We start from the raw sequence: 19,131 nt of genomic DNA, 5'->3' as shown, positions 1-19,131 counted from the left end.
TAGAGTGAATCCCTTTCATAAACCCGGGAGACAGAATGGCGATTTATCTATTTCATCCCGGTGCCTAGACAATTTTTCTACCTGCGGATTTGAACGCAGCGGGCCATCGCACATTGACGGGCCGTTTCGGTACATTTCGTTCGTTGGCCAGTCGCAGACACACACACGTATATATACAGTACGCATATTATATACACAGTTGCCTTTTCGTCGCGTCCTTATCGTCGCCCGGTAAATGTACAATAGCGTTTTGGACAGCGCGTATATACATCTATGCGCCGCACAATAAAGGGCCGAAATTGCCCGGAAGCAATAGGTCATTTTAGTTCGGAGCCGGTATATGCTTCTTATGCCTCACCTTAAACCAACTCTAATGTATTAGGCATTTTTGTCAGGCTGCTGCTGCGCACTGTCTTCGAAATTTACCTGCCGCGAGAGATATTACCGTCGCGATCGTCGTCTACCGTATAACTGACTACACCCGAACCGAGAGACTTTCTGCCAAGAAATGCTCATTTCATTGCCATCCTTTGCGTTAATATCAGCCTCTTCGCACAGCTTTATCAGACCTCTTCGTATCATCCGTCAATAAAATGTTTTTGGTTAATACAGTGTCCTGTGTATAGACGCACTCGGCGTCGGATCTATTGGCACTTTATCGTTGTTGATTGTTTTATATATGCCGGCGTGTCGGCGATCGTGATGCCGTTTTTATGGTCTGCATGTTTGTATTCGATGTTTCCTAATTATATGCACATGCGTATTCATTTGCTGATCCGCCATTAAATAATCGTGCAATTGTCATCGGATGGGTTTATATGTGGGAATGACCTTTAGACAAAAGCGTCTTTCTTTGACTGCGGAACAGCGGTGTGTTGTCTAGCTGTCTGTGCAGTCGCATCACCAAGAGCAACCGTAAGCCAGGTATGGGTCCCCTATTCGGTATTCCGAAGCAGAGTTCAATAGGAACTTCATACCGTGCTCACGGTTATCTTGGATCAGATGCGCATCACGAAACTACAAGGATCACTGTCGCACTGCAGAGACGTGGATCGATATTCTGCAGTGTGTCGCTTACGGTATGTGCAACATAGCATTTATTCATACTTTTTTCTAAAATCATGATGATATCGATCTTGGGCATGAAGAAATTATATTCCGGGGTCGGTAGTAGACTTCCACTTGCTCGATAAATGTTCCAATTAAAACGAAATCCTTTGCGTAATTTTTTGAATGAATTGTTGCTTTATTAATCAATGTATACAAGTAAACATAGTACACATAGGAGTCGTACAATTTGTATGAGGCCTAAATCGGTAATTTTCATAATTGTAAATGAATACGTCTAGATGCAAACGCGAATTACTGTACTCGTATTTTTTCCATCGATTTTGTTTGGGTGAAGTCGTGAACTTACAATACTATTCGATGATTTCGATCCATGCATAATATGCTCGTCATTCGTCAGATCCTTGAATGGGAAGTCCCCATACAAAATATACCGTTAAACAGTGTGTAGTATTGGATTGGATAACGGTATCCTTTGGTAATTTATCATATTTCGCATTACTATTAGCTATACATTCTTATTCATTTTTAAAAAGTACAAGCTGAAACATTTACAACTACGGCAGTAATGAACTGAAAGCAGTGGCCACATTATTCAAAAGCAAACAATAATATGATTATAATACTCAATAGTTCTGTCACATGTACAAGTACACTACCATGCAGTTCGCCGGCTAGCTGCACAATACTGGTACTACAATTTTTATTACAAACTTAACTGCACTGCTAGCATTGCAAAGCGAAATATTATTTCTTCGAAAGTTTGATCATATAAACACTTACAACTTTTTTGCGCATACCACATGTACAATCTTGGCAATTTAAATACATATACTAGCTGTTGACCTTTTAAAATTAAGCGAAGCGTAAGCTTTGTGTTGACAAAAGAAACTACCGATTTTACATGGCTGGGTTTGCAAATGCATATGCACATGCATAAAGTGCAGAGCATCTCATTTTCTGCTAATTAAACAACTAACAAGTAAAAATAATTACAAGACCTCCCAGCTTAGAAACTAATTTTATTTCTGCGGAGATCTATGTTATATAGTACTCGGTAAGCATCGGCTCGCTTAACTGGAATTGCTAATGTTCCACATAATATGTGGTAACTTATTCCCCTTATTGCACCACACCGAATATAAAAATTCATTAATAATAGTAGTCAGATTTTGACAATATATTGAGGACCGGTTTGGATAAGCTCTGTTCGAGGTGCATGACAGCACCATCCAGTGCGGAATGCCGAAGTGCAGTATATTAAAGGTAAAGGAATTTAAAGTTAATGGCAGATCTCCTACCGTTGAAATATGGCTCCCAGGCAGTCGTTATAACTCCGGTTTTCTAACCAAGATAGTCATCGCACCAAAGAACCTTTATGTACATAATATAATATTATGCCGGGGCTGGAAACGCTAAGTCACGCACTGCTGATCGGCACTATATACACGGTGCCGGTATCACACTGTTAAAGCGTAGACGTTTTTAAAAAGCACAACGCTAACTTCAAGTGGTCCGCCAAGTACTGTTGTTAGCGATGAATCTTCCACAACTACTATGCTAATTGCTGCGAAAAAAATTATGTGCGACGGAAATTTCGAAAGTGAAAGAGTACAGTGGCGCTTCCTGCTGTGTCCGAGCTGACCCCAGACTCGTTGAGTTACAAGATAAATTCATGCCTGTCAACATCGAATTCATTTTCACATCGAATTTATTTTATAATAATCCAGCATGGCAATACTCACGTGACTATTCAGTAACTGTTGTGTAATTTATGCGAATTCCATTTATCAGCTTGTTAACAAATTCCGCTCGCTTTCCGTGCATACGAAGCATTCATTTAAGGAACAAAAAAACATGGTTTCGGCAGGATGCGTCACACTTTCGTTTAGAACTAAGAATGTAAGTTTAATTTTTTTACAAACGGCATTACCAAATTCACGAAGTCAAGCAGATAAGAACAGCAATCTATAGCAATATTTTATTCCTTTCGCTTTGTATAATTACAGAAAATTTTCAGAACACAAGGACAGAAAAAATTGCCCCAAAACTATTATTAGACATCTAGAAATGTGGCACCGTTCAGGTAATACCAGCGGAAAAGTTTAATGAAATCTTAATGTTGTAAAAAACTTTTGCGATGTTTTAAAGTGTTTAATTGTACGTTATACCAAAGGTGAATAAATACCAGCGGCCGTAAACGTGAAAGCTGGATAATAATTTTAATCAGTAACCTAACACAAAACGTAAGATACTTATGTATATATATCTACAAATATATATATACATAAGTATATCTATATTATATACATAAGTATTTGTATATAGTAAATACTCAGATTCCGCACTATGAAGCAGATACAAAGTACTACAGAATGCAGACGGTACGGTAAGTATGTGTGTGAGTAAGGTTGCACGTCATGATTTTCTCATATAAATAATGCTATATCTTTACAGGCTATACAAGAAATTATTATCATTAAAAAAAACTGACGGATATATATCTATTTACGATAAGCAAAACTGCAAAAAAAATATGGATTACAATGCCCAGTTATAAACTCACGAGTTACGATAATCAATAGCAATACTAATAATAATAATAATAATAATCTATCAATAATAATGATAATAATAATAATACTTACACAGTTTCACGCTTATGGAAGTATCCCATGTACTACGATGATACGTATCCATACGTGTCGATAACGGTCTTGTACTGTAGCAATCAAAAATGTTGATACTGCTGAAAGGAGAATCTGCCACAAGTCTCACAGCCATATGATCCGCTATTCCTCAATACATCGACGATGATTTAATTTAGCATTATCAACAAACAAATCCGAGCCAGCAGCCCGCACACTGCGGAAGAAGTAACAAGACAAAGCAATTGATAAAAACGTTTTCTGCAACGCGAAATTCCTAAATTAAATATGAATGAATACTGCATTGCGGCAGCAAGAAAACACTATTGCTGAGTCGAAAAACATTCATTTGATATATCATTTTTTGACGACAAATCTTATTTCTTTTTGGCTTGTTGTGCGGCTTTATAATCAAAAAATCCTTGCCCACTTTTCCGGCCCAGTTTACCTTCCGTCACCAACTTATCCAGCGTCTTAACCGGGCTGAACAATGGCTGATTAGGATCGCCCTTGTGCCAACCTAAAAAACGCATCACAATTAAAACCGGCATCCGCTGTTGTCAACGCTGACATCGCATACCATCGATAATCATTTTACACACGTCCAATCCCACAAAATCCGCCAATTCCAACGGTCCCATTGGATATCCGGCGCCCAGTTTCATGGCGGTGTCAATATCTTCCGCTTTGGCATCGCCGCGCTCCAACATCCGAACGGCTTCCATCATGTAGGGCACCAGGAGACGGTTGACGATAAAACCTGGTGTATCCTGCGCAGAAAAAGAGGATTAATCGCAAACCACGGTGCGAAGGCTCAAATGACACGTGCAAGAATTTTCTGCATCATTGTACAGACAGAAAAATCTAATTACGAAATAAAAACGGCACAAAAAAAGCGCACTGCCATCGCCTGCGATTCGGTACAAACTAAAAAGTAAGCAAAGCAACAAATGAGCATAAATTACACATCTAACCAAGCCGACTGAGAAAATAAAAGGTTACAAAACATAACCAACAAAGATCAGATGAAGAATAATTAGTTTGTTAACGCGTAAAACCAAGTAGCCAGTTTGTTAACGCGAAACTGTGTAAGTTTCGACCATACTTTACAAGCAACCGGCACTTTTCCCACGCGTTTGGAAAAATCCGCCAGTTGATTAAATGTGTCATCGCTGGTTTCGGCGATCCTAACCACCTAAACAAACAGAGCGACACTCACAACAATTATATTTATGGCGGTTACAGTTTTTGCCCAGAAACTTAGATGTAGGTATGTACCTCGACAAGCTTCATCATCGGCACCTAGTAAACAGACAATCATGTTCAATGTTCCAACTTCAGCAAACACGAGATCTTGAAAGGAGGCAGCCTAAGACCTACCGGACTAAAGAAATGCAGTCCTCCAAAGCGATCCTTGCGCTTAGTGGCGCAGGCAATTTCAGAAATGGAAAGCGAAGAAGTATTGCTGGCGAAAATTGTATGACTGCAAATCGAATCTGGGTTATTAAATCCAATTAATGGCAAATGGAAAAAAAGTTAACAATTTGTGAAAAAATCGGCTGCGGAGAGTTTGTACCCGCATAATTCTTACAAGATGACAAGCTAAAACGGTCAAATGCCGAAAAAAAAACATTTCTGTGCCCTAAAAAGGTTAAAAAGGTAACCAAAAATTATAATAATTCGCTTAATGCCCTCACAAAATTCATAATACTGATGAAATGTCTTTGCAACCCGATCGGAGAAATAGTGATAGTATAGCCCATACACTACGCTACCGTCGAAAACTAAACAATCTGGCGCAGCAAAAGACAAGAACATTTGTTAAATCGAATTCACCAATTATTTGCCGTATCGGCGTTTGATTATTTTTTAAGAAACAATTATTTCGAAAATATGAAAACTGAAAATATAACTAATATTTATTTCTTGAAACTGAAGCGCTGTGTCGTCAGCAGTTACGTACTTGGCAGCGACTTTATCCAGTTTACTAAACAGCGCTTGTTTCGGCTCCATCCGCTCCACAATGGCCTCCACAATGAGATCAGCATGCCGTGCATTCTGCTCCGGATCGGTTACCGTCTCAATCTGGCACACGGTGTTCTTGACGAATTCCTTGCCTTTCTAATCAACAAAACGATCACGAATTACAAAGTAACTTATTTCATATATTATTATACGATCGTATGCTATTTAAAATAAAAGTTATATGGTTATCAATTTTAAAATTGTTTCATATTCCTAAACTTTATTTATTAGGTTTTAAAGATAATTTTTATTATTTTTTCCAAAAAAAAAGAAGTGCTGTGTAAATAAACGGATTAGTACCTGGGGATCATCAGCGAATTTCTTGCTGGCGATCTTGTTCAGGCTCTGCTCGATGCCCGTAAGGGATTTTTTCAGGATATCCTGTGATTGATCCACCAGTGTGACTTTCATTCCCGCCGCCGCCGTAACCTACACGACAGATAACTGCATGCAGGAACAGGAAAATGATGCAGATACGACTCGCGACTGCGTCTACTAAGACTCTACTTGAGCAATTCCGGAGCCCATCAACCCGCCGCCGATCACCAGGACGTGATTAATTCCGGCCTTCTTGGAGAAGAATCGCGCAGGCTGCAGAAACATGGATGTGGCCATGATAAAAAAATCGGATAACCAGGTCCTGGTTGGGGAAACGCAGAAAACGACGGTTTAAACGTCAAGCGATGAACAGCTGTTCCCAGAGCGGCGCATGTAAAGGGGTTGGCTGGGAGGGAGTCCTGAAAGATTGTCAGAAATATGCCATTAAGGTCTGAAAATTCAAAATTAAATTAACATACCAACGGATCACACGGGGAAACGGGAGATGGTATGATTTCAGGGAGAGAGTCAGCGAGAAATATTTTCCCGTTTTTGCGGCTCACAAAATTCTGCGGTCGAGGCGGGTTGAAGCAGTTCCAGGTAAGTTGTAACACTTTCAATATCGAGGGCGTACGGAGGCGAAGCGGCTTTCCCGACTAGTTGGTGTTAACAGCTCGCCCCGCCACTAAAGCTTCTGTGGCTTTTAGTTTTCGCTTTTTTTTGGTGTTCATAATAAATAATTCATTCGATGTTTTTCACTCTTTTTTAGGCTGTTAGTGGACGCTCCTATATTTTTAACTCTAAGCATGTATGTTTAACTGTTCTAATCTTTCACCAGTTTTCCAGGATTTCTTCGTAGTTTGGTAATTGTTCTTTGCGTGCTTTCTTTTTTACACTGAACACTACAGTACTTCCAAGCACGTTTTTACTATAGGCGATTAATTATATCTGTACTCGTACTTTTTATAAGCGGAATTTCATAGCTTGCCTGAAGTGTGGATGCTGTGGAAGAATGTTTCTGGTGGGATTGACTGGCAATGTGGGAACGGGAAAATCTACGGTCAGCCAGATGCTGGCCGATCTGGGAATTCCCATCATCGATGCTGATAAAATTGCACGAGATGGTAAAGTTACTTAATTTTATCATTTTCGTGATTAACCAGGTTTTCTTGAGTTTTTTTATGGCAATAACCATTTCAAGTGATGGCTTTGCAGTTACGTATTGCTGTTTAATTCCTTGATATTTGCAGTGGTGGTTCCCAATAGTACAGCATGGAAAACCATCCGTAGTAATCCCTTATTTGGTTCGCGATTTTTCACGGCGGATGGTGAACTGGATCGCGCCGCGATGGCCGCCGAAGTGTTTAGCAATGAAAAATCTCGGAGAGTTCTGGAGCGCATCACACATCCCGAAATCAGAATGGAAATGATCCGTCAGATTGTGCGATACGCCATTTCAGGTACAAAATAATTATAAACATATATGATATATTATTTTATTAATTTTAGTGATTCAAGACGAACGTCTTTAATTTTTGCAATTTGTTGATGAAGTTCAAAATAAACGCAAGACGCTTTTTTGAATTAAATATGATTTTCATTATTTAATTTTGGAGATTTTGCTTACTGACCCAAAGCTGGTACGGAGTTACGGACTTAAAATGAAATTCACCTCTTGTGCAATTTGATCCATAATATATTCCTGAAGTTCTTTTTGTAATTGGATACGTTTTAAGTTTCGGCTTTGGCAAATATTTGTAGGTTATCCGTTTGTTATTCTGGATGTTCCGCTGCTTTTCGAGAGATCTCCGTTACTTCGGCTCTGCCATAAAGTGGTTGTTGTCACATGGTAAGATCTCTGGAATGGTTTACTAATGTTATTTCTTATTTATTGATATTGATGAATTTCTACATTGGGACTAGTTATTTGCAAATTTCCTTGATATGACTCTGGCCTATGCTATGTTAAATTGTTGAATTTGGTTCGTATGCGAATTTAAACGGTAAGCGATGTTTAGTTCCCAAGATAAGCAGTTCGAGCGCCTCCGAAAGCGGAATCAGTGGTCGGAAGAGGAGATGCGGCAGCGTCTGGCGGCACAGATGCCGCAGGAGAAGAAAGTCCGCTTCGCAGATCATGTAATTAACAACAGTCATTCCCTCCAGGAAACCAATAAGCAGGTAATGAAACTGCATTCCGCTCTGATGAAATCCAAATTCCACTGGGTTGTCCGCGGTGTATTCCTGACCGGCGTTATATTACTCTGCGTCGCCCTCTATCTCGTCCTTGTGATAATACGATGGATCTTTTGATCGAGTATTTGTTGTTTGAAACATTTTCAGCTTTTTAGTTTTGCCTTGGACGTTTGTAAGGTTTTATTACGGTTAATTTTTACCTTTTGAATTCTTTATATATCAGGTTGTCTGATAACCGGAACACACGTTCACATTTCTCTGTTTTTATTGAACTTTGCATAAGAAGTATTAATGAGTTATTTGTTGTTAACTTTAGTTGTATTTGTTAATTTTTAATATTCTGGTAGCAGCGCGTTATGAGGGAGAGCGCTATAAATACAGACGCAGGTTTTCATGCATTTTACTGGGTCTTTTTTCGGCCGGCATCAAATGTTGAGTTGTAAATATGTATCATTAATTTTTGAACGCGCGTTATGAAATTACCTTTTCAGCAAAATGTCCTAAAAAATTAACTGCAATATTTAGATCTACCTACATGCAAAATATTCGAAAGAATTGAATTGTACCAACGCGTTCGTTTTACAGTCATATCTCGTCCTCATGTGTGAGCTTACTTGCGGTTAAACCGGTAATTTTAATCAGCGGCATTTCTCCGCTACATCGCATGTGCGCAGACGTCAACATCAAAACGTGCGCTTTATTAGCACATGCATGTTTTTTACGGACTGATTAGCGTGTCTTCATCATTTCTGCACGAACAAAACGCTGCGCTATGAGTACGAACAAGTAATTGATCGACAAATCCTATCCGGTGATTCCCAAATCTCAATTTGGTCCATATCCAGGTGAGCTTGTAGCTGCCATTCCATAGAAGTACTAGATTTCGAAGACACGCGCCACATTTTAGGCTGCCTGGGTCAAGCGTCATGGCAGGCGGTGAGAAACACTACTTGGAAGCAAGCTCAAGCAACCTGGCATTTTCGAAATAATTGTCAAAACCGTTAAATTGTTAATAATTAGTTTTTAAAAAAAATGTGCAATAAGCTTGAAACCGTTTTTTTTTTGCGAATAATGGGAAAGCGATAATAAAAACTGGGTATCAAGTGCATCCGGTCGGCATAAAACTCGACCGGAAATCATTACGCTCCCTGTACACACGTAAGTGTGTCAACGGTGAGTCTGCGTCTCCTGTCTGCAGTGGTCGTTTTGCGGCCCTCAGCTTCGTTGTAAATCCCGAGTTTGTAAAGATTTATCATTTCTCGTTTGTTTTGGAAGCATTAATTTATTCGTTTTTGACATCGTTTATGTGCCAAAATAGTTTCTATTAATTTTCCTAGTTTAGTCGTGAAAGTTCTGCGATTTCCTGGGATTTTCAGCGGGCATTCTGCAAGCTGAATGAACCGATGACACGTCACCATCAGATATCCGCGACCCCCATTCATATCTCCCGTTGATCTTTGCACAGCCTGTGATCTTTGCATCCCGTTGGCAATTGTCCGCTTAATCAGCTATCACAACCCCTTCAGCATGCATCCCGCGCAGCCGCCGTCCAACGCTCCCGTCGGCCTGCCGCAGCCACCGAGTTTCCCCAAGAATCCCCTTGCGTCCGCCACGGCGCCGTCGTTTAACTCACAATTTCAGCCCGCCATGCAGAATCTGGGGAATCAGTTGGGGAATATGAGTATGCGCCCGGATTCCGCGCCCCAGATGCCTCTGGTACAGCAGGCGCCCCGCGGTCCATCCGGATTGCCTTCTCCGTCGTCGCTACCGCAGTTCGCTGCAGCGCCGTTATCCAAGCCTGCGCCTGCCCTGTCCAACGTCCCCCTCCCGCAGCAGAGTAGGGCGCCGCAGTTCGCTCCGGTGCAGACCAATGGAAATGGCACGATACGGCCGTCGTCGTCGATGCCAGCGTTTCCTAACGCCGCTGCACCACAGTCACTTCCCAGCACAGTACGTTTATTCTGCAGGCTACGCTGTAATACAGATGTAGTTTTTTAGCTGAAACCGTGAGGCTTGAGCAATCGTTTTTGAAAATTGATCTTCGCTTAGCTATAATTTGCCAACGCAAAAAAAAGGTTTGGCTTTGATCTGGAAAGTCATGTGAAAATATTTCAAAAATATTAATTGTGTATTTTTAGATCGTAATTTGCAGCAAAATGAATCGACTGATGATATTAAATCTTGAACAGATCATGAAAAATATTACTGAATGTCAGTGAATGACAAAAATTACTGATAATTTATGGCTTACCTATGCCTGTGTAACTGTTGTATTTATTTGCGAAACCGATCAGTCGCAGTTTCGCATAGGATGTTTTTAGCCAGTACATACCGTGAGACACGCACTCACACACTTGTACATTATTTAAACCTTATTTAGCGGTTCCATTACAACTTGTATGTAGTTCTATGCAAACAAACATGCACATGTATAATATTTTTATTTACAGCCAAATCCCGGAGGGTTGCCGGTGAAATTCCCCCAGCCTCCCCGCTTCGCGAACGGTCCATCCGTTCTCCCTTCGCCAACACTACCCCAACCTGCTCCGACAGGCCCTAAACTCCCCCAACAGTTCTCGCAACCCGATTTAACCGCCCAGTCCTGGGCACCACCTGGCATCGTCAACGGCCACACCGATCACTCCGCACCTTCTGCCCCTGGTCCACACGCAGCCCCTTCCTTTGCACCACCCCACGCTGCGCCGAACGCCCCTGCACCGGGACCCTTGATGCGTTATCAGTACGGAGGCGTCGCGCAGCCGCAAGCCACCCAAACAGCCCCGCAGTCGGTGCCGAATTACGCACCACAAGCGCCAAATCAACAGGGTCTGCAGTCGCCGTTTAGCGCGCTGCAGCAGCCGGCGGCGGGAGGATATCAGCCGGCAGGGTATGGTGGTGCCACGGATGGGTATGCGGCTCCCGGGGCTATGGGCCAGCAGAACCAGTTTCAGGGTGCGCCACCTGGAATGTTTCCACAAACGGGACAGGCTGGCGGACAGCAGTATGGTGCCCCGGCCACTTCTCCGCTGAACACGTTTGGCGGTGCGCCGATGATGAATGGACCACCACAGTTTATGGTCAGTTTGAAGCTTGAGTTTTTGCAGTTCGTTTATTTTATCCCAGTATTGTATTAAATTAACGTACATTAGTCTGCATTCGTGCACTTAATATAATTATCAGCCTTGTGTCGATAGTTTGATACAAAATCACTTTACTGACTGACGTTTTTACCGACTTTAGATTTTATTCTGCAAAGAATTCTTAGGCGCCATTGTTTGTAAATTCTTTGGCGTATTGTAATAGGCTGTTTTTTAGTAGTGTTCTGCATTACTATCTGCTTTAGTAAATGTTTAAGTTTTCGGTTTTTAGGGTCCAGGTGCGGCAGCTCCCGCTACGAGTCCGATGGGTGAAGGCTTAAATCCGGAAGGTGGTCGCTTAGTTAATCTGATGCATTCTCGGAATATTCTCCCGCCAGACGGTCCGGAAATTCCTCGACAGCCGATGCGGAACCGCGATTATGCACCACCGGAAAATTGCAGCCCCGAGTAAGAGTTTTCTTAAATCTGAAAAACTTTGCTAGGTATTTATTCCGCTGCTTTTCAGGATATTTCGGTGCACTTTGAACGCCATCCCGAAAAGTCCGGCATTGTTATCGAAATCGAGATTACCATTAGGAATTCTCATACATCCCTTTAAAGATTTATCGGTAAGCAGTTTTGCGGCTTGCCTCCAACAGCTAAGTGCCTGGTCTAATCGTTCAGAGTAGATGTTGAAACCTTGCACAAAGACGAATTAATTGCAGACACTTCAAGTGCTGACCTGCACAACGATCGTTCGATGCCGCGCATGTCGTTCGTACATTAATCCGTTTGTGATGTTCGTGGATCAGCAGCGTTGGAAGTGCAATCTATGCGATCGCACCAATGACCGTACGTTACAGTCGTTTAATCAGAATTAAGAAAAGTTGCACAATGGGCGGCTCTTCTAAGATTTTAAAAGATTTTTGAGAGATTCTGATAATTAAGATAGGAATCATGTTTTTCCGTATTAATGAAAAATTTGCGTAATTACTTACACGAGTTATCGCTGTAACTGATTCTGTAATTATGTTTTGCATGATTTCTTTCTTTGTTTTCAGTCCCGCACGAATTCTTTCATGATCCCGTTACGCACACGGTTGGCGATGCGTCGCGGCGTCCAGAACTAAGAACAGCCACCATTGAATTTATTGCTCCTCAGGAATATTCGGTACGTTCCGTTGGAATCGTAGAAAAGCTTTCTTCTGATGGATTTCTATAGTTCACTCCTATGAGTCGGTGATGCTTGACTTTATGATGTGTTTATTGTTTGTGCAGCTCCGTCCTCCTCAACCAGCGATTTATGTATTTCTTCTTGATATATCCTTCAACGCTATCGAAAGTCGGTATTTGGAATCGTTTTGTGAAAGATTATCAACATGTTTGGAGCGACTACCTGGTGATGCGCGGACGCAGATTGCCTTTATCGCTTTCGATAGTGCTATACATTTTTTCCAACTGGAGTCGGATTGGAGAATGTTAACGGTAGCGGACATCGAGGGTAATTTATTTGCTTTATTGCACATCAGTTTAACAACAGTCTTTAGCCTTTTTTAGTCATAGCCTTTTTTATGAATAAATCTAAGCAGTACATCCTGAAGTTGTCGAATGTACAGCGTCTATTTTCCATTTAAATACGATTGAAATAGTAAATTTGCGATGGTCATATTTTCTACGCGGCACGCTGCACTATTTTGCTTTGTTCCGACAGATGTTTTCCTCCCAACGACTGATGGAATACTGATCCGCCTCCACGAAAACATATCAGCGATTCGGGAACTGTTAAATCGTTTGCCGGGAATGTTCCGCACACAGCGGGATACGCATTCTTGTACGGGTGCGGCGATCCAAGCTGGTTATAAACTGCTTACTCCGACGGGTGGTCGTATTACCGTCATGCAGACGGGCTTACCGACGATCGGGCCCGGCGCTCTGAAAGCGCGAGAAGATCCTAATATGCGCGCCGCCAAGGACATAAAAAACCTCACACCGGCCACCGACTTTTACAAGACACTGGCGCTAGAGTGCTCGGAGCATCAAGTCACTGTAGATTTGTTTTTATTGGCTGGGCAATACTCGGATCTGGCCTCGTTAGGTAAGAATTGGCCTGTTTCTCCGGCTGCTGCGAAATTGTGTCGGTAACTAACTAGATTTGTGGCAGGGAGAAAATCAAACTGTTAATTGGAATTGTAGCTTTGATCAGCCAATTCAGTTTCGTTCATGTACTAACGCTGCTACACTTTTAGAGGTTGCTCAAACTAAAATCTGATCGATTTCGCTTCTTTGATTTTTTTATACACATTGTTCATTCTGCACGCAGTATACATTCAGGCTGTTCTCTTTTCAGGTAGAATAAGTAGACATGTACAAGAATTATAATTTGCTTTTTCTGGAATGCTGCTACTGCGCGAATGCAACATGTATTTTCTTTTCATAGGTGGCATTTCACGCTATTCTGCCGGTTGTGTCCATTATTACCCAGGATACAACGCCGTGACAAATCCCGCACAACTGGAACGCTTTGAAGTGGAGTTGACACGCTACCTGCAGAGGAAGATTGGTTTCGAGGCGGTTATGCGGGTACGATGCACCAACGGCCTGTCGATGCATACGTTCCATGGGAATTTCTTCGTGCGCTCCACGGACCTACTGTCATTACCCAACATTAATCCGGATGCGGGTTTTGCCGTCCAAATTAAACTGGACGAAACTTTAAATCACACCAACTCTGTGTGTTTCCAGGCCGCTTTGCTGTACACCTCCAGCAAAGGTGCGTTAGTGTCAACAAATTATTGAAATTTACAGCTGGCTGTTTCTGTTATCAAAGTTGACAAAGCTGAAAACTGTTAATTTTCCCATTTGTTTTGCAGGGGAGCGTCGCATTCGTGTCCATACATTGCACTGTCCGGTGACTGACAGCATCGGTGATGTTTTTGCATGCGCCGATCAAGAAGCGATTGCTTGTTTTATCGGAAAAATTGGTAAGTTTGGTATTGCGTATCCGTTCCTTGTTTAGTTTCTTTTGGGCTATAAAATTCTGTTGGTAATAAGATAATAAATACTGGTTAATAAGATAATAATAGTACTGGTTTTGAATATATGAATACTGGTTGAAAATGTAATATCGCTCATTGACAATAACGCCTTACGGCATCGTTGTTGTATGGTATGACAAGTATTCACGATCAGGTATGTTTTATTTTTATGTGATTATTGGTACTGTATAGCGTATACTATAGGCATCCCAGAATTCTGAAATACAGTATTACATGACTGAGAATGCTTGAATTTATTGGACGGGCAATGCTTTTGAGTGTCGATAATTCTTGAGAGGGTAATAATTTTTCTTTTTTTCAAGCTGCGGAGCGAGCACTTTCCCATCCCATGGCCGAAGTGCGCGACGGCGTAGTGTACGCCTGCGAAGACGCATTATCCTCCTTCACCCAGGTGGCCCGGAATCAAGGCAACCAGCTACTGTCCCCTTATTCCCTGCGTCTCGTACCCCTCTTCACTCAAGCATTGCTCAAGAATTTCGGCCTGCGTATCGGCGTGAGCACCACCCTGGATTTGCGGACATATTTCCTGTTGCACATAAAAGCAGCTCCACTGTTTGAAGAAATGATCCTCATCTATCCGCACCTCTATCCCGTGCATGATATTCTCCATGCCACGGAATTCTTGAATGCGGATGAAGGCATCCCGAAACTGCCGCGTCTCCAGTTGAGCTACGAACAGATTGATCTGCGCGGAGTGTATTTACTGGAGGCGGCCCTGCACATGATCCTGTATGTGGGGAAGGGCGTCAGTTCAGAATTCTGTCGCGATGTGTTCGATTGTCTGACGTATGAGCAGATTATTGATCGAAATACTGTGTTACCGGAGTTGGACAATGAAACATCGCGGCGTGTCAGATCGTTTGTCCTGAGCCGATATGCCGCACGACCGCTACATCCTGTTTTAGAGGTGAAGTTGCGTAAACCAGTCTCGATTCTTTTATTGAGAAAAGCAGTTACAAAATCTTTAATATCTAAGTACTATTTATATTTATTGGTTTTGTCTTTTTAGGTTATCAAAGAAGATAGTAAAGACCGTCTGATATTCCTGCAGTATTTACATGACGATCGCTTGGAGTCCACGAGTGCTTATTACGAATTTTTAACCCAGCTTAGTCAAAAAATCAAAGCATCGTGAAGCCCGGATTAGTTATTTAAATGTATGATTTTCACTGCGCACGAGTTGCGCACTTAACAAATCCTTTCAGAATGATAGTTGTGAGTTTTGTTTTTATTGATCGCCATGATTTTATGTTGCTGTTCATGCAGTGCTTTTAAAGTGGCCATTCCGTTATTATGTCCCGGTATCAATGAAAACTCGTTTGTGAAATCATTCCTTCCAGGAAATTTTCAAGGAATTAAGAAAACAGCCGACGTACAGAGGAGATCACCAAAACAATCAAAATCCTCAGATAACATTTTCCTTATACAGATAAAAATTTTATCTGTAGAAGGAAAATGTTACCTGAAAATGTTAATGATAATGGGAAAATGTTAATGTTAATGATGAAAATAGGAAAATGTTAATGATAATGGACAAAGCACCAGTATGCAATAACTATTCCTTTCAGTCGTCATTAAAACGAAACTTGCCGACAGCGCAAAGCCCCGCGTAATGTTCGTCCAATACGCTGAAACTATGAAACAGTTTTTCAACAAAATCACTATTTTCGATAAAACCAAACACCGCACTGTGACAGACTGCGGGCTTGTTCCATGCAGCAATTTTTAAGTTGCACACCTTGCCGTCATCGATGTCCCACTCGAACCAGCAAGCTCCTTTAACAGTAAACGACAGGGGATTCCGGTCTTTAATAGTGAGGGGAACGTTTGTGCACTGTTTGTTGTGCTCGTTAGGATAAGCCCCAAACTGCAAAAAATATTCGCCGCCGACGATTTCTTTCAAAAAGGCAATACACCCCGGAGCCAGATCTGGGCGTAGATTAATTTCAATGATCTGATTGCAAGCCCTCAATGGTGCCGATTCCCGAGAAGAGCGTGAAATTTCCAGTGAAAACTCCAGCACATCGACTGCTTCAGCAGGTGAAGTACGGGATACTGTGGCAAAGGGCACTGCAGGCTTGGAAGGTGCGAAGGCGTACTTAAATAAATTATATCCTTCTTCGAGAGAGAACACACCATCCTGTTCCAACGAAAAGTGTATCACGTTAAAAGGAGACCCGACCCCCAGCAATAATATAATAACAACGGCTAGTCTGTATATATGACAGAGGATAAAAATAAGACAAAAAAACCTTTTAAATTCTTCTTCCGCCCTTATTGGTGTCTTTTATAGGTACCACACTTTACTGAGTTTACTGTAAAATCCTCCCATCCATGACAAAACAAGCATACTGGTGTGGAAGAAGAAGTAAGGTGGTTTCCGTCACTTTACTTAACCTTGTTGATTCTAATGAACTGCACCATACCTCCACTGGTCCTTCCGCCAACTGCACAGGAGTGAACAAAGGAAAGCGAATTAGATATAACAGCGATCCAAAACCTTCACGCAGAGTAACGGTGCCAGAATCCATATTGCGCTTCACCCAACTAGAATTTTTAACGTGTTTTAGCATATTTCGGCATAAAAAGGTGTTGAATGCACAAGCAGCACAGCGTTAGAAGTTTTTACCGACAAACACTTCGATAGATTTCCGGTTCGGTAGCGTCTAGGCAGTTGTGTTCCAGGATCTGCTTTACCGACTCTAAGGAAAGCTGCAGAAAAGCGGCAGTACGTAGGATACAAGGGGTATAATAACGGATTTCCGCAACTGCAAGATCCGAGAGATCTTCCTCATCCAAAAAGCGTGACTACAAAACACTACATGTACTTAGGATAAAATCTAATGACTGAATCAGAATAGCAAAAAAACTGCACTTGTTCTTATACATGAACTAAAGGAAAGGCGACCAAGGAGATCGGGGAGCCTACATTTGCCATGCGAATGAAAGACTTACCATCGTGCATAAAAAATTAATGTCGATATTTCAAATGCGGAAACTGTTGGTTTTTTTTTGGTTTGCGCTGAAAATGGTTGACCAGGGTAAGCTGACTAAATAATAATTCTTTTCTATTTCTTAAAATCAGTTCTGGATGGATAACAGATTCTCTGCTTTGGTGTTCTTTCGACCAGACAGCAACGTTAGAGAACGCTGCATACCTAAGCCCCTTTCGAAAATCGGTTGTCTGCTCTTGTGCAATAGTAACAATATTAAATTATTAATATTAATAAATTGTCCTTAATAGTTAGTATTATTTGATTTTCAGTTTAAAAACAATATACTACTACAAGCAATACTTTTGGGAAGCAGAAAAGCTTCTCCAGGACATCAATCAACAGAATACGGTCCGCCATTATTAAAAAGTCAGTAACTAAAACATTTCAATTTTTTGCCTACTCAATTTTTTTAACTTATTATCAGTCGAGCAGGCATCATCAGACATGGCATACCTGCTCAATAGCGATAATGGGATCCGAAGGGTCCGAACCGACCACACGAGACTGCGCATGATCTCGACAGGCGCGCAACAACTTGCTGATTAGGTATTTCTTTGCGCAGTACAAAGTGCTAAGAATGTCGACCAACGGCACACTGTCCTCGAAAGTCCACTCATCAGCGTATGCAAACCTAATGTAAGTAATAATAATTATTTAATCGTTGTTTTTAATAATTATTGTATAACACGTTGTACCACAGGTGAATAAAGTTGTATGTAGTAGGTAAGTACTGTTACTGGTTAGTGGTTACAGTCATAAAGGCTGATTAAGCAGCAAAGGTTGCAAAGCCCAAGAAAATAGGATTCTTCAACATAAGGGATAAGTTATTAACCAGTAAGTAAGTTACTAAATGCCACGCATGACTTAAACCACACAGAATCCACACTTACCGAAGCATACGTTCGAAAGCAAATGGCGTGATGTCAGGCAGTTCGACAACTTCAACTTGTTCAAAGTTCCCATAGAACATGGCATGAAAGACCGAACTAACCAGCGCCAATATGAACCTGTTGCATCGAAAGCAAAACTTAAAGGATACAGAACTCACGTTCAGTGGTTTAACTTATGAACGATGAAAAAAATAAGTATGATCACGAAGTACTGTAGTTTTGCGAAGCCGTGCTCATAGTAAACACTAAACAGTTACTGCAGAGTACAGACAGCCGAATGTTTACGGAGACAAAACTCACTTGTGGCACTTGAACGTCTTCTTAGGTTCGTCCCGACCATCTCCCACCACGAACGTGATATCATTGGGTATCTCCGAGTCTGGATGATCAAGCAAATACGCAGTGCGTTTGTGGAGTTTCTTGCTGGAGCGCCAAGTCTTGTCATTTTCAATTGGCAATCCGGATGGCTGAGCCATTCTGCAGTTTCCTGGAATCTCAAACGCAGCAGTCACAGCACATACCACAATTTCAAACTGACGAAACGGATAATGAAAACTTTGAAAAACACAAAAATCCTGAAGGTTAGCAACGTAGAATGTCGCTGGATAGTTTGGAAAAGCTTGCAAAAAACACAAAATGACAAAAAAAATGAAAATGAGCATTCAGCACGCTGCTTTCCAAGGCTGTACTGTAACAAAAACAAATTCTTCAGTAAGGCGCTGCCATCTCGTGGTGGTAGTCGCTTTTGCAGCGTACATACTCAGTGCTTGCTGTCTTTTCCAAAGAATTATTTTTATTGCAATTTCCGGTACACTCGGGTACCGTAACCGTTTTTTTAACAGCTCACTTAAATCATCCTT

At 41.5% G+C, this 19,131-nt stretch overlaps 4 protein-coding genes across 5 annotated transcripts; 2 read left to right on the top strand and 2 right to left on the bottom strand.

The window, feature by feature from the left end:
* Nucleotides 1–3,871: 3,871 nt before the first annotated feature.
* On the bottom strand, nt 3,872–6,651 carry LOC129593815 (hydroxyacyl-coenzyme A dehydrogenase, mitochondrial-like). Its single transcript, XM_055490286.1, has 9 exons — nt 6,539–6,651; nt 6,249–6,478; nt 6,042–6,170; nt 5,680–5,837; nt 5,097–5,199; nt 4,995–5,018; nt 4,822–4,911; nt 4,297–4,486; nt 3,872–4,236 (listed from the first exon to the last, which is right to left on the bottom strand). Exons 2-9 carry the CDS (start codon nt 6,354–6,356, stop codon nt 4,094–4,096), a joined length of 945 nt encoding a protein of 314 aa, XP_055346261.1. The 5' UTR covers nt 6,357–6,478; nt 6,539–6,651; the 3' UTR covers nt 3,872–4,093.
* LOC129593816 (dephospho-CoA kinase-like) lies at nt 6,572–8,633 on the top strand. 2 transcript variants are annotated; one of them, XM_055490288.1, is made up of 5 exons: nt 6,572–6,659; nt 7,043–7,183; nt 7,310–7,519; nt 7,821–7,908; nt 8,078–8,633. In XM_055490288.1, the coding sequence occupies exons 2-5, from the start codon at nt 7,072–7,074 to the stop codon at nt 8,367–8,369; spliced, it is 702 nt and encodes a 233-aa protein (XP_055346263.1). In that variant the 5' UTR covers nt 6,572–6,659; nt 7,043–7,071; the 3' UTR covers nt 8,370–8,633. The 2 variants fall into 2 exon arrangements, with proteins under 2 accessions (XP_055346263.1, XP_055346262.1); XM_055490287.1 differs by lacking the exon at nt 6,572–6,659 and adding an exon at nt 6,727–6,867.
* Nucleotides 8,634–9,474: 841 nt separating this feature from the next.
* Nucleotides 9,475–15,734, top strand: LOC129593812 (protein transport protein Sec24A-like). Its single transcript, XM_055490283.1, has 12 exons — nt 9,475–10,202; nt 10,703–11,329; nt 11,622–11,797; nt 11,856–11,958; nt 12,055–12,181; nt 12,391–12,500; nt 12,608–12,830; nt 13,041–13,424; nt 13,767–14,099; nt 14,200–14,310; nt 14,688–15,292; nt 15,395–15,734. Exons 1-12 carry the CDS (start codon nt 9,780–9,782, stop codon nt 15,518–15,520), a joined length of 3,348 nt encoding a protein of 1,115 aa, XP_055346258.1. The 5' UTR covers nt 9,475–9,779; the 3' UTR covers nt 15,521–15,734.
* On the bottom strand, nt 15,532–18,900 carry LOC129593814 (BTB/POZ domain-containing protein 6-like). The gene is made up of 6 exons (XM_055490285.1): nt 18,572–18,900; nt 18,272–18,388; nt 17,835–18,012; nt 17,015–17,193; nt 16,812–16,932; nt 15,532–16,525 (listed from the first exon to the last, which is right to left on the bottom strand). The coding sequence occupies exons 1-6, from the start codon at nt 18,745–18,747 to the stop codon at nt 15,950–15,952; spliced, it is 1,347 nt and encodes a 448-aa protein (XP_055346260.1). The 5' UTR covers nt 18,748–18,900; the 3' UTR covers nt 15,532–15,949.
* Between the last annotated feature and the right edge of the window lie 231 nt (nt 18,901–19,131).

Source organism: Paramacrobiotus metropolitanus, unplaced genomic scaffold (genome assembly GCF_019649055.1).
Source record: "Paramacrobiotus metropolitanus isolate TYO unplaced genomic scaffold, Prichtersi_v1.0 Parri_scaffold0000064, whole genome shotgun sequence".
NCBI lineage: Eukaryota > Metazoa > Tardigrada > Eutardigrada > Parachela > Macrobiotidae > Paramacrobiotus > Paramacrobiotus metropolitanus.
This window is presented reverse-complemented; position numbering and strand designations above follow the sequence as displayed.

Coding starts and splice junctions, on each gene's coding strand:
- LOC129593815 (XM_055490286.1), bottom strand. CDS start 6,356: ATGGCCACATCCATGTTTCTGCAGCCTGCGCGATTCTTCTCCAAGAAG. Junction 5,200..5,679: donor CTGGATAAAGTCGCTGCCAA/GTACGTAACTGC, acceptor TTCGATTTGCAG/TCATACAATTTTCGCCAGCA. Junction 4,487..4,821: donor AAGTGCCGGTTGCTTGTAAA/GTATGGTCGAAA, acceptor TTTTCTGCGCAG/GATACACCAGGTTTTATCGT.
- LOC129593812 (XM_055490283.1), top strand. CDS start 9,780: ATGCATCCCGCGCAGCCGCCGTCCAACGCTCCCGTCGGCCTGCCGCAG. Junction 11,330..11,621: donor ATGGACCACCACAGTTTATG/GTCAGTTTGAAG, acceptor TTCGGTTTTTAG/GGTCCAGGTGCGGCAGCTCC. Junction 14,100..14,199: donor GCTGTACACCTCCAGCAAAG/GTGCGTTAGTGT, acceptor TTTGTTTTGCAG/GGGAGCGTCGCATTCGTGTC.
- LOC129593814 (XM_055490285.1), bottom strand. CDS start 18,747: ATGGCTCAGCCATCCGGATTGCCAATTGAAAATGACAAGACTTGGCGC. Junction 18,389..18,571: donor AAGACGTTCAAGTGCCACAA/GTGAGTTTTGTC, acceptor TCGATGCAACAG/GTTCATATTGGCGCTGGTTA. Junction 18,013..18,271: donor GCTTTCGAACGTATGCTTCG/GTAAGTGTGGAT, acceptor TACTTACATTAG/GTTTGCATACGCTGATGAGT.
- LOC129593816 (XM_055490288.1), top strand. CDS start 7,072: ATGTTTCTGGTGGGATTGACTGGCAATGTGGGAACGGGAAAATCTACG. Junction 7,520..7,820: donor TGTGCGATACGCCATTTCAG/GTACAAAATAAT, acceptor AAATATTTGTAG/GTTATCCGTTTGTTATTCTG. Junction 7,909..8,077: donor AAAGTGGTTGTTGTCACATG/GTAAGATCTCTG, acceptor AGCGATGTTTAG/TTCCCAAGATAAGCAGTTCG.